At 40.1% G+C, this 22,444-nt stretch overlaps 2 protein-coding genes across 2 annotated transcripts in view; one reads left to right on the top strand and one right to left on the bottom strand.

The window, feature by feature from the left end:
• The window catches only part of LOC108163604 (neural cell adhesion molecule 1), an 89,840-nt gene that overhangs the window by 19,060 nt on the left and 48,336 nt on the right, over window positions 1-22,444 (top strand). The window lies entirely within an intron of this gene.
• Window positions 19,535-20,955, bottom strand: LOC108163605 (putative carbonic anhydrase 3). Its single transcript, XM_017298994.2, has 5 exons — window positions 20,795-20,955; window positions 20,548-20,657; window positions 20,403-20,493; window positions 20,075-20,343; window positions 19,535-20,011 (listed from the first exon to the last, which is right to left on the bottom strand). The coding sequence occupies exons 1-5, from the start codon at window positions 20,889-20,891 to the stop codon at window positions 19,670-19,672; spliced, it is 909 nt and encodes a 302-aa protein (XP_017154483.1). The 5' UTR covers window positions 20,892-20,955; the 3' UTR covers window positions 19,535-19,669.

The following is a 22,444-nucleotide window of genomic DNA, read 5'->3' as shown; positions in this document are numbered from 1 at the left end:
TGGGGAGGTATAAGTTTTGTGGTATTAAAATCTTTCGATTTTCCTGTTTAAAAATAAGAAAATTTATAGGAAATATGCTTAAATGTTTCCAAATTCTATAGCAAAAATCTTTGTGGAATTTTATATCTAATGATATCTCAAGGGATCTTCAGTCTCCTGTAAAGTAGCCTGTTAATTACAAAAATGACAATTATAAAAGGCAGTCGAGTGTTCTGTCAAATACAACGTTTAAGGAAAAAATACCGCAGTATTAATCAGCCCCTAATCATTTGCCCACATTAAGAAAGTCATTCGTAAATTAGAAAGAAAAGCATACCACACATATGTATATGCCCGTATTTTGTATCTATTTTGGTAACCAATTAGTTAACCATTAGGAAACCCATTCAAAGATGTCAAATGAACCCTTCGAAGTGCCTATAAATATCTAGACACCATTTGGCAGATACAAACCACACAGAAATGAGGCCCAACATTTTCTTGACTCTCGGGTTCTTCCTGGAAATTTAATCAATCCCAAGAACTATTTTTATTCGAAAAAAGTGAAGGTTTTCGTTGGGTAAATAAATAAATATAATTTAAAAATAGGTTAGGAGTACGATTCCCTTGGCTAATTTCATTCCACATCAGGGCAGAGCAGGGCTGGGCTGGCCATAAATTGAGTACCAGGAAGTGCCGCAATGAGTTCCAACCCTTTGGGCCTTTAAGCGCTTGATGATGATGATGATTTCGTGCCGACTCTTACGACTATATAATGGATATCGTGTTTTATAATTAATATTTATGGCCGGCAAACATACAGACCTCCCAATGGGGGAAGAATACCCATCGAGTCCAGGCAGAGGGAAATATATATTTCCACCAAGTCAATGTACGGGGTACTTGTCGTGTCGCGTCGCGTCGCGTCGCTTCGTGTCGTGTGGGTGGAAAATCATTGGGAAATGCTCTTCAGAATTCAGTGGACACTGCCCCATGGCTCGTGGGGGTTTGTAGGTGGTTCGTGTTGACCTGTGATTATGTAATAATTAACTGTACATTAACTATTTGTAACCATGAAATTCCATGAGCAACCGAAACTATAATAAAATACGAGCATTGTTCTGTTGTTTTTGCCCTTCTTTCCCCTCCGGTTTCCGTATGTTTTCTCTCTGTTTTGATTTGATCAAGCACGACATGGAAACAAAAAATATATATATACAAAAACATGAATGGAAAATTATTATTATAGTGTAACGAAGTAATAGATACACTAATTTAATGGGATCTTGTTTTAAGGGTAGGGCTATGACGTTATCATCGGAGAAAGTAGGGAACGAATGGAGAGGAAACTTTTTTTTCAGAGGAGATAAATGTTGAAATTTAAGGAAAAGAATGAACAATTTGAAAGTGGAAAAGGGATAGATAGATAGATAGATGAAAGAAAGGTAGAGCAAAGATAGAGGAAAGAAAGATGGGTAATAGAAAGATAAATAAATAATTTATAGATAGAAAGAAATATATAAAAAAATACATTTCTGACTGATTATTATTTTTATTTATAATTATTATTTATAATTATATTCACTATATTATTTATAACTAAAAAAAAAAAAATACAATTTGTACCATTTATTATATATTATTAATAAAACAAATTAGTCATAAAAATACTGAATACTAAAAAATACTTTAAAAAATACTAACAAATACTAAAAAATACTGGAGACTGCTAAAAAAATACTAATTTTAGCAATACTTAATTATAAAAGATTGAAAATAATCATTTCCATGAGTACGAATACACATTTTAAAAATTAAAAATATTTAAATGGATATATAGATGGATAGACAGATGCACCGATTGATAAATGAATAATAGATGGAATTAATGGACATATAACAGATAGAGAAAGATACATGGTTCAATTGTTTGGACAAATCAATAGTTTGACAGACGGATAGGTAAAAATATATATATATGTAAGAAAAAATATATAATAGTTATCATATAGACACATAAAATATATAGCTCAAAAGAACCCACCAGAAACCTCCAATAAAAGCCTCTTGCCGCCTTCTGTAGCTATTTTTTTCCCAAGGTTCTAGGCCCTAGGATCTTCCTCTTTGGCTGTACAGAAATGTATCTTTAAATTCCTAACCATAAATATTCGCCCATTTCTCTCACCCAAACACCTCCCAAAAACCTTTTTCTACTAAAATGTTAGCCATGAAATTTAATCGCTAAACGATCCACAATCCAAGGGTATTTCTAATGGTCCCAAACAAATATTTATATATTAATTTTTAGTGCAATTTTTACGTGAAATTTAACACCGATATAAAAGGAGGCACGGCCCCCACGCAGGAGTGCCGGCAGCTGAGGCCACGGCCACACGATGCGTATACGTAATGGCAATTGAAATGTGTATAAGGATGGGTGTGTGTGTGTGTGAGTTCCGTTCCGTTGGAAAAACTATAACAATAAATCTCATTTATGTGTTTTTGTGCGATTTTTATGAGTTGATTTTTTGATACCCGACGACGCACCAGCTGAAAAATCGCCAGAAATTGTTCGTTCCTTAAGTAAGAAAATAGTTTAAATAAAATACAAAAAATTCCTAGAGGGCGAGAGTGTAGAGAGGAGGAAATGTAATGGTCACGCTTTGCACAGGACTCTATAACGTAATCTAATTTAAGCTGCCATTAGTGTTTAGCACTGGGATGAGGGGGTGGGCTTCACCCACACTCCTGGACGGCTTCATCAATCAAAGGCAACAGAGGGGCAGTGGAGCAGCGGCTGTTTCCTGTGCCTGTGCGTGGGATTTCTGCGTAATTTAAGTTCTGAACACGCGCCGCAGCAGCAGCAGCAGCAGCAGCAGTCTCAAAAATATGCTTTGAATGTGGCACAAACACATGTATGTATGTGTGTATACACACTCGCATTTGTGGCATGTGTTTCGGGGGGCGGGGGAGTGTTGTACTTGACAGGAAGCACAAGCAAAGCTCTTGGCCAAGCAATGTTTATTCAGCTAAATTCTGAGGGTGAGAAAAAAAGGGGTAGTGTGGGAGTGGGAGGCACATGAAAGGGAAACAGAAAAGTTAAAGTAAAGAATACAGAATATGGCCTTAAAGAACCACGAGATAGAACGCTTTTCTCTAAGAGTAGATTTCTTTTTTTTGTTAATTAAAGATTCCAACTCCCTGCCACACCCCTTCGGAAAATAGATCATTAACCATTATCAATTTGGGTTATCTTGCAACCTTCAATCGAATCGATTTAGCCCGTCAAAAGGTTAACGCCGCAAAGCCGTCTGTCTGCTGGTAAGCTGAAACCCCGTTCGAAAAGTTTGTTTAGAAGCGAAGGAAGCGGCCTTGGAATAGGGCCAACATTTGCATACTCTCTGGAGGGGGTGGGGTCACAAACTCCCTGAAGTAATTGATTCTTAAACTTGACACCTTCTCGCCAGCGGCAACAGCAGCTATAAGCGGCTTAAAGGAGGAGCCGGCCGCCAACCCAATCGCAACCCTCTTTTTTCTAAGCGTTTCTCCCCCTTTTTCTTTTTGTTGAAGTGTAAATTTCTACTCCCCCTCTCGACCCTTTTTCTAATCGTAAATTTCCCTTGCCACTAATTTCTTGAGCATCAATTTCGCGCCCTCCCCACCCCACCCCCGGACGCGGCACAAACAATATGCTGTCGCTATAGTAATGCGATCTGGCTCATTAAAAGACTTACCAGCCAAAAGCAGGGGGTCCGGCCCCCATTTGATTAGAGGTCCTGTGTGCTTATGGGGTGCCACCATTTAAATGCCATTTGTCTGTCTGTGGGATGGCTTCTGTCTAGTGTCTACTGTTTCCCGTCTGCTGTCCTCTAGGTTCTCGCGCTGCTCGTTTGAGTTGCAATTAGATTTAACTGCGACTTTTCTGGTAAATATGAACAGCAAAATGCTCTTAATTTATGACCGACACTAATATACATTAATGTCTTGGGCCAACTCCTCTGGAAAGTGACACGGCCTGAGGTCAAGGGATCCTGCAGCCTTCATTTACCCGAAACCAGGACCAGGACCAAGACACAGTCATAGACACAATTAAAAGTCCATGGCCCAGAGAAATGTTAATGACATTTTCGCAACAGTCTGCCACAGAGAGAGAGAGAGAGAGAGAGAGAGAGAGAGAAAGGAGTACGGGCGGACGGTGATGGCCCTCTCTCCTTCTCTCTTAGCCAAGTCTGCACAAATTTTTAGCGAAACTACCGTAATTTGCATATTTTAAGTTGACTTTTATTGCATTAAAAATGGCAGTGGCAGTGGCTTTGCGGCAGCGGCAGCGGCAGCGGCCTCTACAGACCCAGACCTTGGGGCGTGTTTCCCGTTTACCCCCCCACCTCCAGCCAATGCCTCTACACTCGGAGAACTAAAATACACTATATTTCAATTAAATATTCGGTTTTGATATGCAAATATAGAGAAATTAAATTACATTTTATATATATTTTTTTTTATTTAAACAGAAATTTATTAAAAAGACTTTTTAAAACGGTCCATATTTAATCTAAATATAAAATACTTTGAAATAAATATGAAATACTAAATTTGTACGAAATATATTTAATTTGAGTATGAAATATATTTATTTATTATATGGTGTATATTTAAATCAAAAATGTGCGTGTGAGCAAGTCGCAATTGCGTAAATCCCAATCACAAGGGGAGCGTAATACACGAAGTCCAAAAAGACAATTGGCACGGAGACAAGCGCGTCGGTTTATATAGAAAAACCTTCGAACTTATTTATTTCAGCAAAGTATTGAATTTCTCTTAGAAAATACCATTGATAACGAACAGAATTTAATATTTAGGCTTCCAAATGACTTCCCATTTTCGGAGCTACAGAAGTGCTCAAGAAGATTCCCCCTTATATTTTAGTTACCAAATCGATTGGTACTCACTCTTAAATCCAACTGTAACTATTTGTATATAAGGCTGTTTTTTTTTCTTCAAGTGTAGCCTGATGTCTTGACTCCTCCCTGCCTGTCGCCGGGTTCTTCCTCTACTTCTGTCTCTGTCGCTGGGTCTAGGGCCTCGGCCTTTGGATTTGGTTTTTGCTTTTCCCTTTTCTGCATTCAGCTTTCGGCCTTCGGGGGAGGGGAAGGAGGCCCAGTGTCTCTGCCACAGCCTCGACCCTATGTAAAACTAGTAAAAGACAGATTACAAAAATACAATTAAAATGTTTTAGTGAAAATTAACTGCAGTTTAAATAAAATGCTACGCTGGCCAAGTGGAAACACAAAACCCAAACAAACCCTGAAGACGGCGACAACGATGTGGATGTTGATGAAGGGATGGTAGGGGGATAGGGGGATGCGGATGATGGGTGGATAGTGGTTGAAGGCGACTACATTGCTGTTGTGGTTTAGTGGTTTAAAGGTTTTTACGTTAAGTGTACGCAACGGAGTGCATAGTCAAGACAGCAGAAAAGATGTTTGCATTTTCCCCACCCCCCGTGCCACCGTGCCACCGTGCCACAATGCCACCATGCCACAAAGGTGCCGCCCACCGTGCCAGAGAGCGTTACACCGCTCAGAAGTGGCTTGAAGGGGATTTTGCAATTTGTTAGACTTCTTCTTGGTCGAGCGTCGTAGCCAGAGCGTCATCATCATCATTATCACCAACAGAACAGTGCCCTGCCTGTCCCGCACCCGAGCCATTTTGTAGCTGTTTCTGCGGCTGCCCTAGAAAGTTAATTGAAAAAAAGCAAACAGAATAACCACCGAAGGAGAAAACCGCCACACAGCCCCACACACAGCCATGGAGCTGTCGGAGAGGCAGATGCCTGTCTCTGTGTGTGTGTGTGTGAAAAAAGGTTTAATTTAAATAAACTACAGAGTGGTTCTATGGTCTAGAGGTCCCAGGGTCTCTGCCGTCCAGGTGTTTGCGACTTTGCTGCGGCTTAGGCGTGTAACCCAACGACGTTTAGACATTTTTAGTGCCTGCCTGCCCCAGACCGAGAGTGGACCCACCAAGGAACCTCAAGGTAGCTTCAAATTGACTGCCGTTACTGGGCTGGGGAGGGGGGCCCTGGGGGATTATATACTCCAAAGAAAAGTCAATGTGAAATTAAGCGAAAGACGGAAGAAACGATATACGAGTATATGGAAGGTATTAATTGTTACGGATTATACAAAAAACAAAAACCATTTTATTTGTGGGAATCAATTAAGCGAAAGTTAAAGATTGCTTTTAATTGGCATGCATTTAAGCCTCATGGCAGCAGCGGAAGCAGGATACATGATAGGTATTTGAAATTGAACGAAAATGAAGAGTGAAAGAAGGGTATACACAAATTGGCAGAAGGATAGAGCACAGAAATGGAGGGGTATATATTGGAGGCATGAAGGAGGATAGAGGACAGAGCAGACACCTAGATTTTGAGAAATAAATTTAAAAACATAGATGGATTAAAATATAAATTTAAACAGATGGAAATTTGAATTAAAATTCAGATTGAAATATATCAAAATTAATACTATTATTTTTGAAGTAAATTTTAAGTAAATTTCCTTCTGTATGAAGGACCTGGGGTCTGGAATATTTTATATTATTATTTAAGTTTTTTATTATTTTTATTATTTATTTTGTTTATTATTTATTATTTTTATTATTTATTATCATTATTATTTAGTATCATTACTATTTAGTAGCATAATTTATATATTATGTATATTATTCCAGAAACTCCAATAAAATTCTCGCTCGAGAAGGGTTCATTTTCGATTTATTTCCACATGCAAAAGATATTCTTATCTGAAAGTGCTTCCCCCTAAAATTCCGACTAATGAGTATCCTTTAGTCATAAATATCATCTAAAAGCATCCGTCCATTTTGTTATCCCATCGATTTAAATGGGATTTATGTTTGCTGCAATATTCTAAAATTTATGTTTTGATTTATGGCTGAATATGACTTTCCCTTTTTTGCAATACAACAACAAAATCCCCAACAAATCCAATTAGCAATAGAAAATCTCTCCCTCTCTCTCCTATTTTCTCTATATCTCTATTTTCCTGTCTATTCCGTCGGTGTCGACTGTCGTCTGTCTGGCTTTTGTGTGTCTGCACCATTTACCCATTATCCTTCGTATTGTCTTGATTTTGCCTGCCTTTTCGTTTTGTTTTGTTTTTTGGGGATCCTGGATGCCGATCCGATCCCGGTGCAGCCTTCAAAATCCAATTAAACTTCAAAAAGTCATTGCCTTGAAATTCTCCACCACTTTCCTCCCTTTCTGCCTTCGTTCTGTGGCTCTCCTCCACTTCCTGCCTTCATTCCGTCCTTCTCCTCTGTTTCCTTCTCCCTTCTTGCTCTCTCTCCTCCCTTTCTGCCTCCATTCTGCCCCTCTCTCCTCTCCCTCTGCCCTGCCTTTCTCTTTTGTATGTGATGTATGCGCAATTTAATTTTTAATTACCCAAAAAAAAACTTGTTCAAACACACAACAAAAGGCAGACGCAGGGAAGAACAGACATAGGCTGACAGCGGGTGGGGGGAGGGAGGAAGGAAGGTAGGAGCTATAGTAATACTTGGAAATTATCGCACTGCGCCAAATCTAGAAACAACAACAGAAACTGAAGCAACACAAACAACAAAAAATACAAGAACAGAACCGAAAACTTAACCGAAAATTCAAGGCGCCAACAGAGACACATGCGGCGACACTCCTCACACTCGCATGCAGACGTTGCTAACCTTGAACCTTGGGTTTTGGAATGAAGAAGGAGAAGGAGGAGAGAATGGAGGCGGAGCGGCGAGGAGCGGAGAGGAAGTCTGAAGTTGAGAGAAAGAATAACCAACGCTGTTGTTGTAACATTATACTCGTACAAGGGCAGTGTCGCCGTCGTCGTCGTCGTCGTCGTCGTCTTTGTCTCTGCTGCTGCTGCTGTCGCTGCTTCTTCTTGCGCTGCTGTCGCTGCTGCTGCTGGCGCTCCTGCTGCTGTCGCTGCTGCTCCACTCGTTGTTTCTGCTTTTGCTGCTGCTGTCGCTGCTGTTTCTTCAGTCGCTGCTGCTTCTTCTTGCGCTGCTGCTGCTGTCGCTGCTGTTAACTTTTTTTGTTGCTATGGTTTTTCTGCTTCTGTCGCTACTGCTGTCGCTGCTGCGGCTCTTGTTGTCGCCTGTCTGCGCCTATGCATAGAAAATTGGTATTTTCATGTCCATAAATACAGAGATACTCTTTTTCCAGGGTTTCATGATTTTGTAGAGAATAAAGATAGAATTTTAGTCATCAATTAAAAGGTACTTGGGGGATTTTATTGAGATTTTTAAGTATTTTATTTTTAATGTACAATTAAAAATATTTGTATTTTTTATTATTTGTATTTTTAATTTTAATTGTCTTAGAGACTTTGACTTCCATAAGAGACTGTAAGAAAAGCCTGAAAAAGGGATCTAAGGCGTATAAATAATTCCACTATTTCAAGGCTTAATTACATAGAAAGAAACAGGGATGATTGCCGTTCCAGTACAATTTCTAAAACTCAACTAAAACTCCTAAAATTCCTTAATTTAGATCTAAATTTAAACACAGTATTACCCAGCAAAAATCTCCATGGCTCCATAGCTCCATGTCTCTAAACAGCTGATTTTTCAAGGGAATTCCCACGGCAGTATCTTTCGCTTTGGCTTTGGCTTTGGCCCTCTCCTCCGCCTGCCATCTGGTATCTTTTGGAATCTCTTCTCTCTCTCGGTGCTCTCGACGTCGCATCGTCCTGGTCTGGCGTTTAAGCAGCAGCGCTTTACACTAATAAGCAAAAGTGTCTAACGTAGCGTAACTAAATGCGAAAGACAAACATTTCATTAACAAACACGCACCCACCAAAGGGAGTGGGGAGGGGAAAGGATGTGGCGGCTGGGGCTGACATTTATGTGTGTTGGAAACGAGAATACATATGTATGTATATTTATGCCCATCTCGTTGTCTCTGTAGCCCAAAAAGGGCTGCCATTTCTGCTGCTAGGACACTCACACACGCCCCAACACGTAGATCCTTTGTGCTATTACTTGTGTGTGTGTGTGTGCGGACGAAGGGTGTGTTTCGAAATTTCATAATATCTTTTCATTTCATTCTGTCTTTCTCTTTCTTTTTTCTCTGTTTTTCCTGGTTCGTCCTTACTTTATTTTAAGCTCTTTGCTTGATTAGAAGGTGTTGGCACAAAATGTCCTTTTTGTCTACTCTCTCTCTCTCTCTCTCTCTCTCTTTGAGCTGTGTCTGTGTGTATCTGTGTGTGCGTCTCTATCTGTGCGATTGTTTGCTTCAAATATTAGTATTCTTGCTTTTGCCTTCATGTGTAATTTACATTTACGCTCAGGCGTCAAAAATTTAATAAAACCATTTCTACTCTCTCGCACCAACCCACATTTTCCATCCCAGTTTTCCCCGCTTTTCCTACTTTATAAATGTTTTTATGCAAATGGGTGTGTTTTTTTGTGGGTGGTGCTAGCCCTCGCTCGATCCCATCGAAAGTGATAATTTCACCGTTCACTTTCCCTGCTACATGCCGCACTCCACATGCCACCGTACGCTCTCTTGTCGTTTCTTTATTGGCAGTGCACGGATACATCATCATTCGGTGCCGCTCTGCCACCTTTTTGCAGGTTGTCATAAAACAAACTTTGTTCGTGCCACAACCACAATCAAAATCATCCGCCACAGAGCACCCCCTTACCGCCCCTGTGACCCCCTGCTGTGTGTGAGGGGGAGGGGGGGGGGGGGTTTACATAAGCCACATAAAATTTCAAAAGCTGCTCTCTCTCTCTCTCTCTGTGGCTCTCGGGGAGTGAGTGTGCGTTCTTGCAGATATTCAGGCACGGGGGCTATAAATGTCATATTTTATCTGCTGCCACTACTCCTTCCTCTGCTCCTGCTGGCTCCTGGCTGGCTCCTGGCTGGCTCCTGGTTCCTGGCTGCTGCTAAAAATAACAATTTCTAGAGAAAAACTTTATTAAAAATTTATTTAATGCTTACCAAAAGCTGGGAGGTTGCCTTTTTGGTGGTTTTTTAAAGTTGCGCTGGAAAGTAGGCAACGATTTGTTCCGTGCGCCTCAAGCGCATTTCGGCATACAATTTACGCGTGTGTGGGTGTGTGTGTGGGTGAGTTTCCTTCCTAGAAACCAGATCAAAGAAAAATATATGCTTGATATTTTATAATAAATTTAAATTGAATTGAAATTTGCGGCTTAAAGAAGCGCAAATTTGGTCTCCAGGGAGAGACCTTCACCTCCTTCAGGGCCTCACGTGTGCGCTGTGCAGTGTCGTGTTAAAGCCAAGTTTTGTGACTCTCATAAATCTGTGTTCATTAAGCCGCACAGCTCCACACACGAAAGCATCTCGGTGGAGCACGGCGGGGAAAGGGTTGTGGGGGTCGACATCGTGCGACCTAAAAATACCAAAAATCAATACGAAATACATGCAACAAAAAATAAAATAAAATCCAAATGAAACACACACGTGCAACGTTTACAACTGCAACAACAAGATGAACATTTTTGTACAATGTACAGAATCGAAAGAACATCCACACACCCACACACGACTATAACTATTTTGCATAAAATAAAATTTTGGTATAGTTTTTATTTTCATTTTTGTTTTTTTGTTGGTTTCACTGTGGCACTGATATATAGAATACAAAGCACGTAGCACGTCCCCCACTATCTCTGTATGTCGCTTGGGTGTGCCATTGTCCTGCCCGCATATGTCCTTTTGTTGCCGCTCGTTTGTTTGTCGCCAAGAGACAAAAGCTAAGAGCTAAGAGGAATCTCTTTCACTCTCTCGTCGCGTCCCCTCTGCTGTTTTTGCTCGTCTATTTATTGACCCAAATTTAAACAATTGCAACTTTAAAAGAATAAAATGAAATAAAACTACGGAATACGGAATAAGCCTGGAGAAACGGCCGGGCAGACGATGACAGAGACAAAAGTTTTTAAGGGGAATATATGAGGGTGGATGGGGGAGTCTGCAAGGGGCTGGATTCTCTAGAGAAGTCACCAAAATGTGGAGACAACAAACTGACTGAAGAGGTTACATTTTGTACAGTGGGGGTACAGTGGGTGCTATAATTGTATGTATATGTATTTTCAAGTGGGCTATAATCGGGGAAGAAATATTTATTTATAAAGAAATAATAACTAGAATTATTTTGATTATATTTTTTGCTTGGAAATTAAGGAAGATCTAAAATAACACTGAGTTTTCTCTAAAATTTATTTGTTCTCTCTACTGCCTCTCTTATGCCTATGCCCCACACTGTAGTTTACTTACATTTCTACCCTACTTTTGGACTCGACTCGACTCTTAGTCTCCTCTGAATATTCATATTTTGCTCGATCTGGAAAGGGAAAAAAAGTTATGAATTATTAAATATGAACACAATTGTCTCTTCGTCTGGCATACAACAAGAGAGACAGAGAGAGAGGAAGAGTACGAGTGAAAGTGAGAGAGGTGGAAAATATTTCTGCTTTTTCGTGTGAAGTAAAAAAAATAAAATAAAAATAAATGCAACTGCAGCCTCATGTCCCATGCAAATGTTGTCGCTCTCTCAGGTGCTTTGCATGTCTCTCTCTCTCTCTGTCTCTCACCTTATACCTATCTTTCTCTAAAATGTTGCATTTGTGAGGGGCAAAATAATGCGTGTGGCACCAAGAGCTGTTGCAAAAATTAGGTGACACAATTTTACACAGCCTCATGGTTTTTTTTTGTAGCCTCATTTTTGTGTTTCCCTTTTTTTGGGGCCAAAAATTCTAAATTCACTTTGCTGATGGTATTTGAAATGAGAATTGTTCTCGCCTGACTTCCAGAAGCCCATGAAACGAGAGTGAAAATTGTTTTATTAAAACGTACAGCAAAGGAGTTTTTCGGGTACTAATTGGAGTTCCTAAAGCAGTGATTATTGTGATTGAGATGATGGGATTAGGTTTACTGAAAAGTAAGGCTCTTGAGAAATATTTGCAGTCTGCTGTGCCCTGGAACTAGGTTTCAACATTTTAGGAATCATTAGGGGTATTCATTCCTAATAAAATCCCACTTTCAAAGAGAGAGTGAGACAAACTGCACTTTGCCTTGAGAGAGAGAGAGAGAGACCACCTCTGATGGGCACTTGTTTTCTTTCATTTAGGTGCTGCCCTGTCTAATAACACTATTTATGAGACTTTATACATACTCCCACCTCCTCCACAAAGATCTCCCCATGGTCCCTGCCCTCCCCTCCTCTCTTTCTACTCCTTTTTAGTCCCACATATGTATATACCCATCATAGCATATGCTGTTGGAGGGGAAGAAGCATAATAATGAGTTAGGTATTCCTCTCGCAGCTAAGCTGTACTTTCCTTGCTCTTCCTGGACACAGCTGGAAGGGAGGGAAAGCAGTACCGGAAGGACATGGAACGAAACAGGAACAATGACCTTTAACGCTCTTTAGCCATTAATGATATTCATGCGCTGGATATTTCCTGGTCTGGACCTCAGCTTACACTTTATTCTCGCTCTCTTCATTCGCTTCGTACGCTTTATTCTCTTGTTTTTCTTTTTATCCCTTATCCTCTCGGCCATCCTCTCGGCCATCCTCTCGGTCGCTTGTCGGCTGGAGAGTGGAAATAACTTACAATTGACCTCGTTAGGCGGCTGTCATGTGTGCGTGTGCCAGTGCGTGTCCGTGGCTTTATCTTTGTCCTGGCTAGTAGTTTGGCTCTGGTCTTCTGACCTCTCAACTACATTATTTCCTGCACATGTTCAGCACCAGGGCATAAGCGTCGGGCCAAGAAGCAAAGATCCAACGGCAAAGGCAGTGGCAGTGGCGGCTAATGCTGATCCAATTACGGTCCTGGCTGAAGATGAAGCAGATGCAAGTGCAGATGCAGATACAGATACAGATACAGATACAAAGTCGTGCTTAGGAGCTGCTCTTGCACGATAAGTTTCTTGAAGGCACCCTGAAGCAATTGCAAGACAAATACTACTTTTGAATCAGAGAAAATATAGCCATTCTCATGTAAACGGAGAAAACATGGAAATTTTATTGATTTTTAATTTATTGGTGGTAATAATTGTGCTAAAAAATATGATTCCAAGATATTTGGGGAACAATTGATTTTTCGTGTGATTAGCGCTGCGTCTTGTGTGAATGGCAAAATATGCAAACAGTAAAATACGGTCGAGACGCTTTTTGGAAGAAAAATCAAGTGCAATAAAGCATCCCATAAAATAGATTATAATCCATTCAATCTGTTTCTCCCTTAAAAAAAAAGAGCCATTCACATGTCAACGTTTTTAGTACATTTTTGGTGAAATTAAAAACTGATTTAAAGATTTCTATGAATAAAAGTGTCACAACTTTTTGTGAAGACAAAATCTCAAGAGATTTTCCTAGGACCCACGGTGAATGGCAAATGCGACGCGTCGGTGGAAAGCGTACCGTGCCACAGCTGCTGCTTAAGTAAATTATAATTTTTCTCCTGCCTCTTTGTTCCTGGGCCGTGGTTTCCTTTGTTGCTTTTGCAAAAGTTAATTAAATTTAAATTACATTTCGTTTGTGTTTCGCACTCGCTGGCGCTGCCTGCTAAAAGGATTTCCTACCAGTTTTTGCATTAAAGGCGCGCACAAATAAATTAAAAATAATTGCGTTCGGGAAGCCCCTCCAGAGGGAGAGCTAAACAAATCAACGCGCATGAAATTTTCAACACATATGGGGATATGGGGGGGAGGGGGGATTGCCATTCTCCCGTAGGACTCCAACACAAAACAGGACGAAAACATATCTTGTTATCTTTTTTTACGAGAGTTTGGTTTCATTTTTGTTTTTCTGTTTTCTGTTTTCTTTCTTTTTTTTGTCGTTTTGTTATTGTTGTTTATCATATGAGGACATGTATGATATAAGCTTTGCTTTTGCCGGTTCTCCTTCCTCCTCCCTGGTGTAAATGTGTAAACACGCGCTTATCAATGTGTGAGTGTTGGATCGGTGCGTATCTGTGTGTGTGTGTGGGTGTGTGTGTGCTGCCGCTGTCAAATGTCATTGCCAGTTGGTTATGTGGCTTTTGACTCAGCAAAGGATGAGGCAATGGGGCATGGGGCACGGGCCACGGGCCAAGGGACAACAGCAGCAGCGGTTCGGAAACAACAACATTGCTGACACATAACAATAAAATGGAATCGTTTATATTTTGTTATTATTTGATATACACTCTGCAGAATGGGCAATCGCGGGGTAGCATGCATTCCAGAAGCAAGATGGAACTTGTGGCACAGATGGAGGGTTTTTTGCGTGGGTGTGGATTAAAGCGGGGAATGATGCCTTCATTTAAAGGTTTTTAATAACCGAAAATCTTAAAATGTAAACTATGCTTTGGGGAAACTGTTGAATATTTCCATTTTTTGAAATATTTATTATTTTAGGGTTTATTTTTGAGAGATTTTAATGGATTTTATTAGGATATTTCCCCCCATTAAGGAGTCTTCTAACAGACATTTTAAAGGTTTTTCTCAAATTAATTATAATTAATAAAAAAACACAGATATAAATGTCCATGATTCTCTGCCAGTGTGGCTTAGCACTAAGTAGTGGACCTGCATTTTGTGATACTTTTGGGGAATGTAATTTGATTTTATTTATTTTATTAAAATACATATTTAATTTTTTTATTTATATTATTAATTTACCTTTTAATTTTTTATTTATTTTATATTTTATATATATTTATTTTATCTTTATTTTTTTAATATTTATTTATTTTATATTTATATATATTTTTTAAATTTTATTTATGACGCTAATTTTATAGTTAAAAAATTCCTAATAAAAGAAATATCTCTGCCTCTTGAGAGATACTCATATCTTTCCATTAAAAAGCTCCTCACCTCGCCTCGCCCCACTCATCATTTATTTATTTAAAGAGTAACCTTCGTTTCATCTCAAAATTGCTTCTGGCCCTTAAATCCTCCCCGTATATGGCTTATATGGTGTGTCGCCTCCACTTGCCTTTACTCCAATTTCCACGCGCTGGCTGCCATAAGCCGTCCGGGGGACAAAAGCCATCATAATAACTACACATCGGTGTTTGCCGTTGGTTTTTTTCTCTCTATTCTTTTTGTTGCTGTGTCGCCCGTCGCCCGACGCCCATCGCCTGTCGTTGTGTGGTAAGGTCATAGGAAAGTAGGTTGAATATTTGCAATATACGGGGGAGCTGTGTGCCTGCCCTCTAGCCCTCTAGCCCCCTCTTTAAACGTATCACCGCACAAGTGTTAAAATCGCTCATCATGTCAATTCTTGCACAGCTGCGGGCAGATGAGATGTGGGATGGATGCAGGGGCTGTCGGGAATGTAGGATTGGAGGAGGGCTCTCGCTATTGAACTTTATGGCCATAACAGCAGATGTATATAAACCAGTACATATATGTATACTCGCAGCACACATATTTGTACAATATTTGTATGTTTTCTGCGATGACAATCGCTGTGTTATGCTGAGCTAAGCATTTCCATCGCATTCAATCGCACCACCACCACCAACAGGCAGAAGGCATGAGGCATGAGGCAGCAGCTGCCTGCAATTGTTGTGGCATTTTAAGTCGGCTCAGATCGTCGTCTCTATATATATATACTACACCTCTGCTTGCATGTGTGTGTGTGTGTGTGTGGGGGGGGGGGGGGCATTGGGGCAGCATCGGTAGCTGACAACAATTGTGGCAAATGTGGACGAGCATTAGAAGTACACAGAGGAAACCGCACTTGTTTGGTTATTGGCCCCATAAAAATACCAAATAAATCGAGTTTAACTGTACATAAAATACCAACTTCTTTGAGAGATTACAGACTCGTAAACTGAACAAAGTAAACACAATTGCAGGCAACGGGCAAACAGTAGTAAAACAGTTTTTTATGGCAGAATATACCAAAGAATTGCCAATACTTAAGACTTTAGAAAAGTGTTACTTAAAACGAATAAAAATACTTAAAATACTGATTAAATACTGAACCGTTAAGGTATGAGATTTGGGAACTTTACTGAAAAATTAAAGCTCAGTTCTACTCGTATATTTTAGTGAATATTTAGTGCAGTGTGGCAGAATCTAGTATTTTCATACAGAAGTAGTATTTCTAGTATACTATAATTAAATTTTATATAAAACAGATTTTACAGTATTTTTGATCAAATAGTTTTTGATGAATCAGATTGAATACCAAAATGTAGCATTTTTGATATTTTTCTGCGTATTTTCTTAGTATTTTTCTTATTATTATTTCGTTTTATTTATCTTGTAAAGTTTGGTATTTTTCTTATTATTGGTATTTTATTAGTATTTTTGTATTTTTTCAGTATTTCTTGTATTTTCGATAATATTTAATTTTTTTAATTTCTCGTAGTATTTTTTGTGTGGTATTTTTGCAGTATTTTTAGATATGTTTAGCCCCAATTGGCATTCTTTATTAGCAAACTTTACTTAGCCTTTCGTGCATGGTCTTTTTATGGTATACAGTATTCTTATACCGCGCATGCATTTCTTATTCATGGGGCGATAAACTCAAACCCCCGGCACATACTCTATCAACTGCCAAACGACATCAAATGTGGCCTGATTCCCACTGCTTCCCTTGCTCTATTCCTTCTTCCCACTCTTTCCCCTCCCCCTCTCCCGCATTCAATCATAACTGTGCCGTGTGTGTGTTTGGCCCGCAGAAGAAAAACTCCAAAGAAATGCCACAAAAGTGTTTACATAGCGTCAAAGCAAAATATTTTATCGACACGCACATGGCAGACACCCCTCCACTCCCACTCCCACTCCACTTGAACCATCCAATCTTCCGATTTCTCCCACTCCTTGACTTGATTCGCATGTTAACAACTACAAGGGGTGTGGGAGGGGAGGGGGAGGGCAGGAGCACAAGGACCAACGGGCCAAAAACAAGCAAAAAAGAAAAAGCAAAAAGGCGCAAAAAATTATTGCGCTTTATCTTTTGATTTAACCTTTTGTGCGACAAAAGCTTTTAATATGCAAATGACTAAATGAGCGTCTTGAGGCTATTGGCAGACAGCGGGGGAGGGGGTTGGGGCTGGGGCTGGGGCTGGGGCTGGGGGGGGTGCTTTGGTTTTAGGGGTTGGTGGTTTGGTCAATTGGTAGATTTGCACATTTCATTAACGCCAAAGGAAACTCCTACTCCGCTCCCAACTATGCGCTGACGATGCGGAGAAAATTCCTAAACTTTGATGTTCTTCCAGGGATACAGGAGTGTGTGTGTGTGTGCGTTTGCTCAAGTGTTAGTGTGGCACACTTCAACACACTTATTCATGCACATTTGCATATCATTATGTGTGCGTGTGTGTGTGTGTGTGTGGGTGTGTGTGTTTTTTGGGAACCTTTCCTTCTAGCTTCATTGCCCTTCTCTCTGCTGCTCGATTGCCCTTCTCTTTCACCCATCATATTGCCTAGATTTAAGATTATGAGCTGCCCTGAAATTCTGTGGCACACCACTGTACGACTAGTCCCCCCTATGTTTAGTATGTAAATCTCTCGCACCCCCAAAGCCCCCACTGTTTAGGCTTTGGGTCGCAGGTGGTTTTGTTGTTGGCGGGGGTGGGCGTAGAAGGTTATTAAGTCGGCACCTGGCTTAAAGACTTCTTGCCCTGAAATGCCACACACAGCTGATGATTTAAGTTTCGTTGCGGAACAAAGTTTCGTGCGAAGATAAATGCAAGAAATTGGAAATTTAAAAGAGCCTAGAAAAGCAACAACCGGAACAAATGTATTTATCGTTGGACAAGCTAAGAGTTTTTAATGTTTCGTTTCGTTGATAACCTTCACCTGAATGAAAGAGGGAATTCCCATAAATTCCTTGGAAAAATGGCAAGAAAATAATTTAAATTCTGTGATTGAAAAATGTATAACCCAACCCCTTGGGGGACCCAAGCAGTTTATTAAAGAGTCGGTTATCTGCTCCACAAAAGATACTTTCCTACCCCCCTCCCACCCCCGACACCCATTTTCCCTTTCAACTTTTGATAAATTTTCTGTCAAACATTGCTTCCTCTATGGGCCCGAAAGTCAACTAAAACAAATTATATTTAAATTTTGGAAACATTTAAGGCCCCCGAAGGAGCCATAAATTGTCTCGCCTCTGTCCTGGCCGCAAAACCTGGACCTCGAGGAGGTCCTCTCTCTCTGAGAGAAAAGTTTTTTGCACACTGCTCCTGTCGTCTCATTATGGCTGCCATTTAAAACAAATTCAATATTCGCCATGGCTTTTTCTGTGGAGCAGAGCTTGCAACTTGGTCAACACCTTTGAACTTTCCCCTGCTGGCCCCTCTCTCGTTTTAGCATGAAATTGAAAATGCTTTAGAGAGAAGCGACTTGATTTGAGCCCCCTTTACCCCAGAAAACTATCCGCAACAACAACAGCAGCAGGAAACAGGACTGGCAACAGGAAACCCCAAAGCCAACGCCAAAGCCTTGTTTCAAAAGTTCCCCAGGTCCAGGGTCCTGGGTCCAGGTCAGGGGGTCAAAAGTGCCAACAGGGCAGATACAGAGAACAGATTTCTGTTACTTTATTATAAAACTGGGCTTAGTTCTTGGCCTCGATTGTTGGCCCCTAAGTCCTCTCTACCCCCCTGCCCGCCCTTTGGTTGATGTTTGTGTTGTTTCTGGTAGAAAATTTATGCAGAAGTTGCTTCTTGTTGTTGCTGTTTGTTGCTGTTGGGGGGGTATCGATGTTTGGTGTAGTTATTGACTGCGGCTCTACTGTACTGCTGCTGCTCCTCCTTCCTCCTGCTGCTGATTCGGAATATGCTAATGCCTGGATACGGCAAAACGTTTTTACAGTAGTTACCATTAGGGATATTCCACTAACGATTTTTGGCTTGATTAATTCATTTTCTAAACAGCTGTTTTGCTTGGGAGGTAGAGGGTTGGTAAATGATGAAATATTGTCATTAAATGGCGCCAGAATACCCCTTTCTTATAATTATTAGAAAGAATACACATTTCTAATAAAATATAGCCAAAAATGCGCTATAGAACGGTCACTCTAAAAATAAAATAGTCTTCAACCCCGAAGTTTCTTCAGTTTCGGTGTCTAGAGGGTCTAGAGGTCTGCTTTGAAGGCTTTTAAAGTAGTTTCCAATAACAGCTGATCGCTGGAAGTAAATTCGAAGAAACACACATAAAAAGCAGTCGCTGGAATACCCCTAGTGCTGTTTTTGCTGTTCATGCTGCTGTATTTTCTAAGCCATGGCAATTCTGCTACAGGAGGTACCACCGTACTTTTCTGTTTACTTTAAAGCTTGGAATATTTCTCATATTTGTGCAGTATTTTGCATTGGTGGTCTTCCTGCTATTGCTGCCTCTTAACCCCCGTTGTATCTGTGGGGGGTTAAGCTCAAATTTATCCCATTTACTCTGCTCCCGTTTCTGGTGCTCCCTGTCTCCATTCCCCAGCCCGGCTGTGGTCCAGAGATGCGATAACAATCAATAAGCCAAGAGAAAACACCGGAAAAATGGAACAAGAAAGAAACCAGAGAAATGTAAATGGTTTAAACTTGAGAGACAGCCGCAAAGATGAGCCAGAATGGGGTTGCCCTGCCCTGCCTTGATCTTTGACTGTTGGTAGAGTTTATTATGTATTTGCACCCCTTCGAAAAAGGGGAGGGATATCCTTCATTATCGATTCGAATTAATGAACACCGTCCTGTCATGCACGTTCTGGACATAGCGATAGTTGGCCACTAGTTTTTGACCCTCGAAGCTCGTTAGATTCCAGAAATTGTTCATCTCATCGATGCCTATGGGCAAGGTTTGGCCGAACACCGTCCAGGTGACGACCTCCTGGCACTCGGGCGTCGTCAGGGAGCCACTGTACGTGAAGAACTTCTTGGGGTTTAGGTCGCCCAACAGCTCCCTCAAAGTGAGGTCCTCCTCGATAAGCGACTGATCCTTGAACTGTCGAATTTTCAGCAGTTGATCGGTGATTTTTTTGAGCGCGCGAACAGTGTAGCCTGGACCCTGAAATAAATGGAAATTTCTGTCTGAAAGAGTGCCTTGTTTTTGTCGTGGCCAAAAGTGTACTTTGTCGATTCGGAAGATGACTGCGAGTATGGCGAGACCATCCTTATGCTTGACGGCCTCGTTGAGATTGCGGTACCGGAAGTTCCTGTGAACAATTTGCATTTCCACATCGTGGTGTTTCCCCTCGATCCAATGCTCGGCACCCCCCTCGGTCCATATTGAGGATCCCCAGTGGAACTGCAGACTCTCCGCCATGTAGCGACCCTGGAGCATGCCGCCCGTTATGTAGGGTCTCCTGTTGTTCCTCGTTTCCGGTATATCCATGTGGGCTATGGAGTATTTTTCGAAGGTTATACGAATCGAATGGATGGCCCAGGACCTCGCCTACCCGTGTACCCATTGTTCTGCAAAATGACTGGGGAACGCAGTATCTCGTCGTAGTTCATGAGCTCAATATCTGGCAAATTAATGAAAACTGACTGGACAGAAATTATGTGCTTACTGCAATCAATTTCGTTTTGCTCAAAACTCACTTTCTTGGCATCCAATCTGATGGGGGATTGTTCCTGCCCCCTCTTGCATATACCGCCCCAGTTCTGTCCATGTCGTATGTAACTCCAGTGGCGCGCACGGCTTTCGTGAGCTGGAAAATCGGGAAAATTAAAGCATCCACTGAGTCGAAACTGAGATAATTCCCATTAACGGAGACACTTTCGTTTTCCTCTGTTGCACTTATCTGTGGCGCCTCTCCCAGGCTTCGTTCTCGAGTCGTTTACCCACCCAGATAGACCTGCGGCGGTGGCTTCTGTGCTAAGAACAGCGGCAGCAGCAGCACAAGTATTTGAAATATCCTCAATTGTGGCATCGTTTTTGGCATTGTTTGAGTCCGTTCACATTTTCTGAATATTAAACTGTGGCGACCGCCGACTTAAAACTGAAACGATTCGATCCACCGGCACAGATCGACAGCCATTATACGATTAGTGTTTTAGGCGCGATTATGCCATGGCAGCGATACCCCAAATCTGAACGTCTCGGTACTGGGCTTTAAGTCGAAAACCCCAACGAGAAATGGTAGTATTTTAAGGGAAAACAAATACAAATGGCCCCTGAGGCCATGGATATATAAGAGGAGAACATCGATGGTTTTCACGGCGTACCACAAAATCTACAAAGAGATGTCTAAAAATAATAAATAAACATTTAAGCAGCAAGTCTGTTTCGTACATTTCCCTGACGTTTTTCATAAGTTTGCTGATTTACAAAATTTGTTTGATTTCAAAAATCAACGTAAATGCAATCGCCCATTCTAGATTATTGCTTCTACAACGATATCGATAGGAAACGCGCAACAGTGTAAAATGCTACAAGGCTAATTTAATAAATTATGGACGATCTGGCACAATATTTATAGGGAAAAACATGATCTGGAAAGAATGAAAATCGGTTTGGAAAGTGGACCTTAAATTTAAATATTATCTCTTAGAATATTTATGCCATTAATTTTTAGCTGATGGCATGATATATGATATGATATGATATATTTTTGTCTTTATTTCAAAGTATTTTATATTTAAATTAAATATTATTAAATATAATAAATTTATTTTCAAGTGTTTTATACTTAAATTCAATATAAAATATTATTTAATTTAATGTATTTATTTTATTTTAAACTATTTTATGCTTAGATTAAATATTATTAAATTTAATAGATCTATTTAAAGTGTTTTATATTTAAATTAAACAGGAAATATTATTTAATTTAATGTATTTATTTTATGTCAAAGTGTTTTATATTTAAATTAAATATTATTAAATTGAATCAATTTATTTAAAGTGTTTTATATTTAAATTAAATATCAAATATTATTTAACTTAATGTATTTATTTTATTTTAAAGTGTTTTATATTTAAATTAAATATAAACCAAATTAAAAACATTTTTGAATACATTTATATTCAAACGTAAGTAAATTCCATTTAATTTCCCTTTGTAATTTTTTTTTAAATCCGAATTTTTTGTTTTTAAAAATTTTGTGTACTTTTGTTTAATCTACCATTTTTCTTTCAGGGTACTTTCGACTTTTTATTTTGATGAAAATCCCTGAGCAGCTAATCTGCGGATTAAAAATGAAAGCAGTGCCGGGAATACCCTTATTGCTGTGCTGCTCTGCTTTTTAGTTTCCTCTTCAGCTTTGAATATTTCGCATGTTGCTGCCTCTTAGCCCCCATTGTATCTGTGGGGTTAAGCTCAAATTTATCCCATTTACTTTCCTCCAGTTTCTGGTTCTCCCTGTCTCCAGTCCCCGCTGCGGTCCAGAGATGCGATAACAATCAATAAGCCAAAAGGAAAACAAGAAAAACAAGCAATAAGTAAAAGAGACCAGAGAAATGTAAATGGGTTAAAGTTGGGGGACAGGACGGGGG

The sequence above is a fragment of the Drosophila miranda genome, chromosome 4 (assembly GCF_003369915.1).
Source record: "Drosophila miranda strain MSH22 chromosome 4, D.miranda_PacBio2.1, whole genome shotgun sequence".
Taxonomy (NCBI): Eukaryota; Metazoa; Arthropoda; class Insecta; order Diptera; family Drosophilidae; genus Drosophila; species Drosophila miranda.
Note: the sequence above shows the minus strand (reverse complement) of the source record. Positions and strands in the feature narration are given on the sequence as shown.